Source organism: Jaculus jaculus, chromosome 6 (assembly GCF_020740685.1).
Source record: "Jaculus jaculus isolate mJacJac1 chromosome 6, mJacJac1.mat.Y.cur, whole genome shotgun sequence".
In the NCBI taxonomy this organism is placed as follows: Eukaryota; Metazoa; Chordata; class Mammalia; order Rodentia; family Dipodidae; genus Jaculus; species Jaculus jaculus.
This window is the reverse complement of record NC_059107.1, coordinates 3,600,758-3,612,861: the sequence shown is the minus strand read 5'-3', so window position 1 is coordinate 3,612,861 and position 12,104 is coordinate 3,600,758. Positions and strand designations below refer to the sequence as shown.

The window sequence follows — 12,104 nt, the reverse complement described above, 5'->3', positions numbered from 1 at the left end:
CAGAGCATGCAGTTCAATGAGAAAGAGAGAGAAATCATCAGTGGAGATATTCAACAGTAGACACTGGAAGCCTTATATTTGGCCAGCCAGGGCAAATGAGCCAATGGGTGCAATAGTGGCATGTTTGTTATGGGGGAAACCAACTACTCTCTAATTGAACTGGAGGCCCGATCCATGGGAGGGAATATATTTCTGATACTGAAAACCTGTAGCAGGGGTAGTCATGAGCCCTAGGGGTGTGACGTCTGCAGCTATCTGGGTAAATGCACATATTATGTATATAGTATATATATCAAACTGTCCGGCAAGCATTTCTCATAATGTTCATACCCATATGTTAATGCTACTCTCACTTTTGGTTAGAGACGTTTCTCTTTTCAGATGGCAATGACCTTGGGATGACTCAGAAGGTACTCTGGTGCTGAGAAGAAGTGACAGAGGAGTGCTCAGCACTGAAATATCTCTATCACATTTTCCAAGGTTCAGGGTCCATTGCGAAAGAGGTGGTGGAAATAATGTAAGAACTAGGGGTTGGAGAGATGGCTTAGCAGTTAAGGCGCTTCCCTGTAAACCAAATGACTTCGGTTCAATTCCCCAATACCCACGTAAGCAGATGCACAAGGTGACACATGCTTGTGGAGTTTGTTTGCAGTGGCTGTAAGCCCTGGTACACTCATTCTCTCCATCTCTCACTCTGCCTTTTTCCCTCTCAAATAAATAAAAATTAAAAATATTTTTAAAAATGTAAGAACCAAAGGAAAGGTAGGATTCTTTACAAAATGTTCCTCCAGACACAAAATGGCCTGGATATCCATGACCTCACAGAGCTTGACACTACCTACACAAGACCATCATAACAGGAGGAAAAGATGATGATATCAAAATAAAAGAGAGACTGATTAAGAGGGAAGATAGGTATGATGGAGAGTGGAATCAAAGGGGAAAGAGGGGGAGGGAGAGAATCACCATGGGTTATTGTCTACCATTATGGGAGTTGTCAATAAAAAAAAGAAATTAAAAAAAAGAAAAGTTCATGTTAAATAGATTGAGTGACTTATTATTTACTGAATAAGCAGGTATCATTACGAGAACCTAGATTAAGATCACTGTTTGAACTCTTCATAGATTAAGCTGCTAAAAGGCCTGGCAAGTGCATTTCAGTACACATGCTAACTAAATGGCTGCTCGCAGTGCTGGTAAGGACTCGGATTACACATGGAATCCAGTGGAAGCAGTACTGTGACAGTGCCTGCCATGGACAGAGCATTTACACTTAATACAAACTTCCTCCCATGTCTAGTTACTCCACCATCACCTGAGCACCTCCAGAACAGGAAGTTCACTACTTAACCAGGGAGCTGCTTCCTTACCATGGCCAAATTCTTCCTTCTAGGAATCTTTGTTAGTACACATTGTGAGACTCTGGACTCACACCAACAATTCCTATACCAGTTTCTTTTGATTCTCATGACTATAGTGCTGACTATCATGATAATAAAGAGAATTTCAGGCTGGAGAGATGACTTGGTGGTTAAGGTGCTTGCTTGCAAAGCCTAAACACCCAGGTTCGAATCCCCAGTACCCACCTACGCCAAATGTACAAGGTTGCTTATGTGTCAACTTCATTTGCAGTGGCTGAAGACCCTGGCATGCCTATTCTCCTCCTCTCTCTCTTTCCCTCTCTCAAATAAATAAATAAATATTTAGAAAAGAGAATTTTATGTTTAAACAAACTTTAAAAACATGTATCTGGCTCAGTGGTGCATACCTGTAATCCCAGCACTTGGGAGGCAGAGATAGGAGGATTGCTGTAAGTTCAAGGCCAGCCTGAGACTACAAAGTGAATTCCAGGTCAGCCTGGGCTAGAGTGGGACCCTACTTAGAAAAACCAAACAAACAAACAAACAAAAAAATGTGTATGAATATTCTGACCTTTATCTCTCTGAGTAAAGACTGAACTTCAGTGGCTAATTCCACAGTCTGTTCCTCTAGTTGTTGACGACGTTGCAAGTTGGCAGATATCTGAAGTTTCTCTGATTTTAGTTCATTTGTTGTACTTTTTAGGTGTTGAATTTGTTCTTGCTGGTCCTGTATAAGCTTACGATTCAATTCAATCTTACTGGAAACTACAAAAACATATTGATGTGGTAGTTAATGTAAGGGCACTGAAAATACTAGCATTACTACCCTTTCATTTATATACGTATGGGAACTCATGAAGGCTGAATTTCTATGCGGCCCACTGTGTACAACAAGAGCGTAACAAGAGCCCTTCTAGTTCCTTGCTGCCGACCGTCCCCTCCTGTTACTCAGATGAAGCTCACAGGGCAGACAGGACCGAGCAAGAGTACAGCTCGTCTGATACTCTCCTACTGCCCCACCTCTGCTGCCCAAGCCCAAGCCCAAGTCAGGTGAGTGTGCTTCAAGAAGGGAATGAACACACTGTGGCTGGAAGGAAAACAAATTCTTTGGCTATGCAGCAGGCACATGACTGTAACAAGCTGTGCTGGAGATGCTCAAGTCAATGGCATGTGAGGACAGACTAGATCACCTGTATCCAGCTTGTGCTGCTTTTCTTGTTTTTCCTGGTTGACTTGTTGGACAGTTCGATCCAAGTCCATCCCTTGTAGCTTAGCTGCTTGTTGCGCAATTTTTCTTTCAACATCTTTAAGTTCCATCTTAAAAAGAGAACAGTTATGTCAAGTTTTTTTTTTTTTTTTTTTTTTGGTTTTTGGAGGTAGGGTTTCACTGTAGCCCAGGCTGACCTGAAATTCACTATGCATTCTCAGGGTGGCCTTGAACTCATGACGATCCTCCTGCCTCCCAAGTGCTGGGATTAAAGGCATGTGCCACCACGACTGGCTCAATGTCAAGATTTTAGAATTTTTAAAAAAATTTTTTGTTTATTTTTATTTATTTGAGAGTGACAGACACAGAGAAAGAGGGAGGGAGGGAGAATGGGCATGCCAGGGCTTCCAGCCACTGCAAACGAACTCCAGATGCGTACAGCCCCTTGTGCATCTGGCTAATGTGGGTCCTGGGGAATCGAGCCTCGAACCTGGGTCCTTAAGCTTCATAGGCAAGCGCTTAACCACTAAGTCATCTCTCCAGCCCAAGATTTTGAAATTTTTTTTAACTGGGAAATTTTTTAAAATTTATTTTCATTTATTTGAGAGCGACAGAGAGAGACAAAGCGAGAGAGAGACAGAGAGAGAATAGGCACGTCAGGGCCTCCAGCCATTGCAAACGAGCTCTAGATGCATGTGCCACCTTGTGCATTTGGCTTACATGGGTCCTGGGGAATTGAGCCTTGAACCAGGGTCCTTAGGCTTCACAGGCAAGTGCTTAAGCGCCAAGCCATCTCTCCAGCCCAAGATCTTTTAGTTTTGTAGCTTGTTTGTTTATTTACTTATTTATTGCAGAGAGAAAGAGGCAAATAGAGGGCCTCTAGCCACTGCAAGGAACTCCAGACACATGGGCCACCTTGGGCATCTAGCTTTCATGGGTACTGATGAATGGAACCTGGGTCGTTAGGCTTTGCAGGCAAGTGCCTTTGAGGTAGGGTCTGCCTCTCACGCAGGCTGACCTAGAACTCACTTTGCAGCCCAAGCTGGCCTCAAACTTATAATATTCTCCTACCTTTGCTTCCGAAGAGCTCAGATCAAAGTGTATCACCATGCCTGGAAGCTACTATTTTTAACATACTCACATTTCCATTCAAGTGGCAATGGGACTATTTTGTCTTAAACTATAAAAACTTACCCAGCTGGATGTGCTGGCTCATGCCTTTAATCCCAGCACTCAGGAGGCTGAGGTAAGAGAATCAATGTGAGTTTGAGGCCAGCCAGGAGCTAGAGAGTGAGTTCCATGTCAGCCTGGGCACTTGACCTTGCCTTGAAGAAAAACAAAACTACTTACCTGGAACCTCTCCATGATTGTAACATCTGTCAGACAAACTTTGGCGCTTTCCTCTTCAGGCATTATTGTTCCCAGGAGAGTCTCCTGCTCTTCTATGTCACTCTTTAGGCGCTGTATGTCTCTATTGACATTCTGTAGCTTGTTTCTTAATTCCGGTATTTCCTTCTCCTTCAAATCAATTACACTTTGCCTTAAGAGAAAAATAGATACAAGCAAGCGAGCTGGTGTTTTATCTTGATTACACTGAGGTTACATAGTTTTGGCAAGAATACCACAGAAGTGACGTTGTTCCTTTAAAGGGCACAGTGACAGTAGCTACAATGATGTCAATGTGTTGTATTACTTGTGATGTTAATCTTACTTACTTGGTTATGGTGGTGCAAGTTTTCTTCACTGCAAAGTATTTTTTCTCTGTAACTAAGAAATATCTTAGGAGGGGCTGGCGGGATGGCTTAAAGGTAAAGGCACTTGCCTGCAAAGCCAAAGGACCCAGGTTTAATTTCCCAGGACCCATGGAAGCCAGATGCATCTGGAATTCGTTTGCAGTGTCTGGAAGCCCTGTTGTACCCATTCTTTCTCTCTCAAATAAGTAGATAAAAATATTTTAAATAAAAGAAGACATATCTGAGGAAGGACACATTGAGAAAATGGGAACATCCTATTTCTTAAACTTCTGCTTGGTATTCATATCCAGTGCTAGATTTTGTTTGTAATAATTATTACTGGGGAGTTTGCCAAAGAGATATTCTACAAATTAACTAACTGATTGTACTCATCAAAACTGTCAAGGCCAGCCAGCTGTGGTGGCACACACCTTTAATCCCAGCACTTGGACAGCAGAGATAGGAGGACTGCTGTGAGTTCGAGGTCATCCTCAGACTACATTGTGAATTCCAGGTCAGCCTGGGCTAAAGTGAGATCCTGCCTTGAGAAACAAAGAAAAAGAAAGTGTCAAGACCATAAAAAACAAGGAACACTGCTACACAGACTGTAGGAGCCTAAAGAAAAATAATAATAATAAAAAAAAACAAGTTTAAAAGCCGGGCGAGGTGGCACACGCCTTTAATCCTAGCACTTGGGAGGCAGAGGTAGTAGGATTGCTGTGAGTTCAAGGCCACCCCGAGACTACAGAGTGAATTCCAGGTCAGCCTGAGCTAGAGTGAGACCCTACCTTGAAAAACCAAAAAAAAGAAAGAAAGAAAGAAAGAGATCTTGGAATGGAAAAAGAACAGTAGTGGGAAAACTGATGAAATTCAAGTACGACTTCTAATTCAGTTAGCCAAATTGTATCACTGCTATCTTCCTGGTATTGATGATTATATATGGCTACATAAAATATTAACACAAAGAAGACAGGTAAAGAGTACATGTCTATTCTCTGAAATGTTAAAATCATTTGTTTACTTATTTGAGAAAATGACAGATCGTGAGTATGGGTATGCCAGGGCCTCATACCACTACAAATGAACTCCAGGTGCCACTGTGCAACTGGCTTTATGTGGGTACTGGGGACTTGAACACAGGCCATCATACTTTGCAGGCAATCGCCTTTATCCACTGAGCCATCTCTCCAGCCCATTTTCTGTAGCTTTATAATCTTTCTATAAGTAATAAAAAACAATAACAACAACAACAACAAAAAACAATTACAGAAGTGTCCAGGCATGGTGGCACATGCCTTTAATCCCAGCACTCAGGAGGAAGAGGGAGGAAGATCACTGTGAGTCAGAGGCCAGCCTGACATTACCTAGTAAATTCCATGTCAACCTGGGATAGAGCTACTTTGAAAAACAAATAATTACAGAGGGGAGAAAGGAGACCAAACACTACATGGGCTTAAGGTACGAGAACTGTCGATCACTGATTGTCACTACTTGAACTAGCAAATTACTGTTCCTAGGCAGGCACTGGCTCCATATCTACTAACTACTGGTAGGGTCTCACTCACTCTAGCCCAGGTTGACCTGGAATTCACTATGTAGTCTTAGGCTGGCCTAAAACTCACAACAATCCTACCTCTGCCTCCTGAATGCTGGAACTAAAGGTGTGCACCATCACGCCTGGTCATATCTACTTCTGATGACAACTGCGAACCAGTAACACTTAAAGCCAAACAACATGAGTTTAATTCTCCAGTGCCCACATAAAACCAGGTATACAAGGGGACACATGCATCTAGAGTTCGTTTGCAGAGGCTAGAGGCCCTGGCATGACCATTCTCTCTCTGTCTCTCTTCTCTCTCTGCTTACAAATAAAATACATAAATAAATAAGAGATTTAAAAAGAGAAATATCCCTAATTCTCACATCAGTGAGATAAAAAAGTGTAAGAAATCAGGGGCTAGAGAGATTGTTCAGCAGTTAAAGCACTTGCCTGCAAGGCCTAATAACCCAGCTTCAATTCTCCAGTACCCAAGTAAAGCCAGGTGCACAGTGGGGCATACATCTGGGGTTCATCTGCAAATAAGTGAAAAATTAAAAGAAAAAAAGAAATCTATTATTTTAAAATAAAAACTATAAGACATTAAATCAACATAAGCAGAAACTGGGACTCAAGCGGGGTAGCCCCTGTGTACTGTGGTGTCTCCCATAGTCTGCTGTGTTGATCACTTGATCCCCATCTGCGGCTGCTGGCGTGCTGGCCCTCTAGGAAATGGCACTGAGGTGTCACAGTCCAGCTCTAGCCCGTGTTCTTGCTCTACTTCGTCCCTGCTGATAATGATTTGTGGCAACAGACCTGTAATTTCCTCTATCACAAAGTATGAAGCATTTTTGTTTCATGTGAGTCAATATAAAGGGATATAGATTATGAGCAACTAATTCCATACTTTTATTACTTTCAAAATGATAGATCTAAGATGGAACTTTTTCTACAAAAAAGAAACTTCCCTGGAGAATGGGCTGTTAAGATACCTTAGTCTCCAGGCGGGGTGGGGCTCATCCCAAAGCCCGAAGCCCAGCATTTGGGAGACAGTGGCAGAGAACAAGTTAAGGTCATCACCTCTGCACAAGGCAAGTTTGTGGGGCTTCTCTGGGCTGGGAGATCCCATTTCTAACAAACAAAATCAATTACTGTTCTCTGAGTCCACTTTTTCATTTTTATGACATTTCAGTTTTTATTTTTATAAATATACTTTTCTCACAGGCCATGAGTTTTTAGATAATCAGTTTTAATAAAGAATCATTGCCGGCTGTGCCTTTAACCCCAGCACTCGGGAGGCAGAGGTAGGAGGATCACTGTGAGTTCGAGGCCACCTTGAGACTCCATAGCGGATTCCAGGTCAGCCTGGGCTAGAGTGAGACCCTACCTCGAAAAACAACAACAACAACAACAAAAAAAAGAATCATAACTGTATACATTGTAAGATCAACTTTCTTACACATAATGAGGAATGATTAAATCAGATTTTTTTTTTTTTGGTAGGGTCTCACTCTAGTCCAGGCTGACCTGGAATTCACTGTCGTCTCAGGGTGGCCTCGAACTCACGGTGATCCTCCTGCGTCTGCTTCCTGAGTGCTGGGATTCAAGGTGTGCGCCACCACACCCAGCTAGCGTATGTCAGTAACTTCCTGGAACGCTTTTCCTGGGCAACTGCATGGACGCCTCCTCAGTCCTCCTCCCAGGTCTCCATTCAAGTGCCACATTTCAAATGGACTCTCCTGAAGTTTCCTTCTTTCCTTTTCCTCCCAATAAACAACTCGCTCATTTTTGGCAGCATTCTTCTTTCCAAGGGGATTGTATGTTAAAAGGCCCATACAATGAGATATTGAAAAAAAGCCTTTGATAAAAATGGGGGAAAATACTGCTCTTTAAAAAAATTTTTTAAGCTTAGAATCATTTATTTATTATTTCAGAGAGAGTACAGAAACAAGCAGGTAGTACAAGAATGAGCACACCAGGGCCTCTAGTCACTGCAAACCAACTCCAGATGCATGTATCACCTTGTGCATATGGCTTACATGGATCCTGGGGAATCGAATCTGAGTCCTTTGGCTTTGCAGGCAAGCACCTTAACCACTTAGCCATTTCTACAGCCCCTGAGTTTTATTACATGAGATTCTATAATAAAGGTACCTGAGTTAGTACTAGATTAAAATGATAAACAGGTGTATGTTTACCTGAGATTTCACTCACAATGGTGGTTTTATATTTAGTGTTGGTTGAGGATTTAAATGAAAATATTGTTTTCTTTTCCTTTTTTTGTTTTTCAAGTTAGGGTCTCACTTTAGCCCAGGCTGACCTGGAATTCACTATGTAGTTTCAGGGTGGCCTCGAACTCACAGTGATCCTCCTATCTCTGCCTCCCTAGTGCTGGGATTAAAGGTGTGTGCCACCACGCCCAGTGAAAATATTATTTCCTCTGAAGAGTTTGATAAAGTATGTTCCAGTCTCCTACTTCCTCCTTCAGCTCATCTTCTATCACTTTCCCCTTTAACCTTCAGGTCAAACTCAGATTTTGTATTGCCTGGAATGCCATAAAAGAATCTTCTTACACCGTCTCCTTTCCTAAAGCCCTTTTTCATTTTTGCTGAGCAATATATTCTTCTAGGGTTTTTTTTTTTTTTCTTGCAGAGATTTTCCCCATCCTATCTACTCCATATATTAACATTAGATTCAATTTCCTAAAATACTCTCATTAAATCCCTTGGATGGATTTTCACCTACTGAGTTATAACTAGGCCTGAACATAATCTAGCTCTGTCTTCCCAACCTGGGAATCAATCCCTTCAAATAATTCCCTAAGCCAAGATAACGTTTTGTTGCACTGTGGGCCCCACTCCTCTGCACAGGGTTCTGATTTCCATCTTCCTTTTCTGCCCTTGACTATGTCAAACCAACTTCTCTAAGACTTCATATTCCTTTTCTGCCTGTTTTTGTCAGTTTGTTTTTTGTTTTGTTTTTTTGAGGCACTATCTCACTCTAGTACAGGCTGACCTGGAACTTACTCTGTAGCCCAGGCTGGCCCCAAACTCAAGTCAATCCTCCTAGCCCAGCCTCCCAAGTACTAGAATCTAGGTGTGAGTCACCATGTGTGGCACTGCCTTGTTTATAAAATATCTTTTTCATCTGTATAGTGTTTGGCTTTTTTCTTTTTCTTTTTTTGATTTATTTGAGAGCAACAGATACACACTAAAGACTATGCCTACTCACAGACTAATTTAAGAAACAGTATCTTTTAACAAGGTTACTGACTCTTCTATTATATAAATAACATTACAGGGAATCCTAAGGATCTACCACATGCCAGCTATTTCCTGGACACCTTTCACGGTGTGGATGCAATATGTAATAATAAACCCTATTTTTACCTTACAGGCACAAGCCCCAGCATTTCATCACGCCGTCTTTCTTTTTTCTTTAGCTCCGATTCAGTTGACTTGAGTTTATCTGGAGCAAGCCTCAGCTTAGACTGCAAGTCACTGATGACTTCTTGTAATTCAGCCTCTGTCTGAAAAACTCTCTGACAGACAGGGCAACAGGACTGGTTCTCATCTGTCAGCTGAGTAATGAACTGGGAGTAAACTGCTGTAGCTCCAGCCAGCATAGCTAGTAAAAAAATAAGTCAATAATCTCCAGTGAGGAAAACACTTATTTTCATCTATAAATAGTCTGCTTGATTCATAAATGTACCACAAATTAAATGAAAAATTCTCTGACATTTCAGGTCTATATAAACTATTTTTGGTCACATATAAGAAGTGTAAAAAATATTTTATTTCATGTATGCTGAGAGAAAAAGAGGTAGATAGAGAATGGGGGTGCCAGGGCCTCCAGCCACTGCAAATGAACTCCAGGAGCACACGCCACCTTGTGCAGCTGGCTTACGTGGGTCCTGGGGAATCAAACCTTGGTCCTTGGGCTTCACAGGCTAGTGCCTTAACTTCTAGGCCATCTCTCCAGCCCAAGAAGTGTAACAGTTTATCAAGAGCTTTTTATATGCCAGTTGCTGTTTTCTGGACTTCCCTCTTATCTCATGTGATGCTCTTTTTTCTTTTTTTTTTTTTTTGAGATAGGGTCTTGCTCTAACCCATGCTGACCTGAAATTTACTGTGTAGTCTCAAGATGGCTTCTAACTCACAGTGATTCTCCTATCTCAACCCCCCGAATGCTAGGATTAAAGGTGTGTGCCAGCCAGGTGTGGTGACACACACCTTTACTCCCAGCACCCAGGAGGCAGAGGTACAAGGATTGCAGTAAGTCTGAGGCCACCCTGAGACTACGTAGTGAATTTCAGGTCATCCTGGGCCAGAGCAAGACACTACCTCAAAGTGCCCCCAACTATCCCCTCAAAACAAGCTGTATACCACCATGCCCAGCCAATTTTCATGTGTTCCTCTTTAATACCCTGCATGGCAGGTAGTTTTGTCTTCATTTCATAGATTAAAGTTTAAAATATGTATATGCAGGCTTCAATAAGCTGCCCAAAGTCACACAGTAAGTTGTACAGCCAGGAGTGGACACAAGCCATTTGGCCCTGTAATAAAGTTGTTTTCCATTTCCTTTTTGTGTATGTGTGTGTGGATCTAGTGGCTAGAAGTTAAGGAGTGCCTTCCTTAATTACTCTTACTTTTGAGACAACTAACACTGAACCTACAGCTTATCAATTTGGCTTTTTATCAATTACATTAGCTAGCCAGCAAGTCCAAAGGATCCTCCTGTTTCTACTTCCCCAGCTCTGGGATTAAAGGCATGTGCTGCCAGGCCTGGCACTTTACATGGGCACCGAGGATCCGAATCCAGGTGCTCATGCTTGTACAGCAAAGCACTCTACCCACTGGGCTACCACTCCAGCCCCTGGCACCTCCTAGTCCTAGCACTTACTTCCTGGTGAGTGGAAGTTCAGAAGAGTTGAAACGCTTCCGTAATACAAAGGATAATGAACTTACCTCGCTGTTTTGATGATTTTTCAATTTCTTCTTTAAGTCTGCCTAAATCGCTTTCAAAATCCTGGCTACCACAAACATCAAACAGCTTGTCTTCATAACTGGACAACTGCTCTTCCTTTCTCTTTAGTTCATTATTTATATGATTCTTATTTTGCTCAGCTGAAGCTAGCTCCTTGCTAAAAACAAACAAACAAACAAACAAAAAACAATAAATTTGGTAATTTGAAAACAGAAAAATTTGAGCAGGGAGACACAAGACAAATTTTGCCATCATTACACGGATTTGATATAACCAAATACCCTAAGTTTTAAAAATTAATTTTTGCTGGTGATGGAAGCCCGGGCTTTGAGCATGCTGAGCACATACTCTACCACTGAGGTAGGCCCCAACCACAATACTTAAATCAGTCCAGGTAACAGTCGGCCTCTGGCTTAATGCTCCCTCAGATACTAAGTTGTCAATCCTCATCATGGACCTGCTCAAGAAAAATTTAGACTGGCAGGGTTCTGCTTGATTTCTGGGTTACTGGTCTTAGCCCCCAGGTTATAAGGCTCAGCAAGCAGAAGTTGCTAGGGGGTCTACTGGAGGGAAAGAAGGGCATGTGACCTTTGGCTTCTCTCACAACCTATAAAGGCTCCTATGAAAGGCTGTCCTTTGTCCTCTTATTTTATTATTTACTTATTTGAGAGAGAGAAAGAGGCAGATAGAGAGAGAATGGACGTGCCAGGGCCTCCTGCCACTGAGGGTGAACTCCAGGCGTGTGCACTTCCTTGCACATCTGGCTAACATGGGTCTTGGAGAGTTGAACCGGGATCCTTTGGTTTTGAAGGCAAATGCCTTAACAGCTGAGCCATCCCTCCAGCCCTCCTTTGTCCCCTTCCTGTTCTATCATCTGCTCAACCTGACTGCTCATCAAAGATCCTGCTTACTAGTGTAATGAAGCTGCCCTGCCTCTGACTTCCTCACTCACAGATTTTAATATGGGTAGGCCATGATGCGTCAGCAAGTTATATCATCAAGTGAATGTATTTTCCTTAGCATATTTTTAAAAAAACAGAAAAGTATGTTGATTCCTTAGAGTAGGTGGTAAACAGCACCGTTCTGAGAAGTCTGCTTTGGAGAATGTATCCAAACACTCCCCAGCGTGAGGCACAGCATAGCCTTGGGAAAGAGACCTCAGTGACACTTCTACGGTGACGCCCCTAAACACGCCTCCTCCAGGCAGAGCTGTCTTCCTTCCACTTGAGCTCTACGAAGTGCGGAGGCCACCAGCCCTCTCCTAGAAGGCTGGTCTTCCC

General features: G+C 42.4%; 1 protein-coding gene across 1 annotated transcript in view; it reads right to left on the bottom strand.

The window, feature by feature from the left end:
- Rad50 (RAD50 double strand break repair protein) overlaps positions 1-12,104 on the bottom strand; it is a 68,756-nt gene that overhangs the window by 35,916 nt on the left and 20,736 nt on the right. Inside the window, exons 12-16 of the mRNA XM_045152755.1 lie at positions 10,806-10,981; positions 9,228-9,465; positions 3,919-4,108; positions 2,552-2,678; positions 1,933-2,126 (exon numbers count right to left, since the gene is read on the bottom strand). Coding sequence (XP_045008690.1) covers positions 1,933-2,126; positions 2,552-2,678; positions 3,919-4,108; positions 9,228-9,465; positions 10,806-10,981 — 925 coding nt within the window. The remainder of the gene's footprint in view (positions 1-1,932; positions 2,127-2,551; positions 2,679-3,918; positions 4,109-9,227; positions 9,466-10,805; positions 10,982-12,104) is intronic.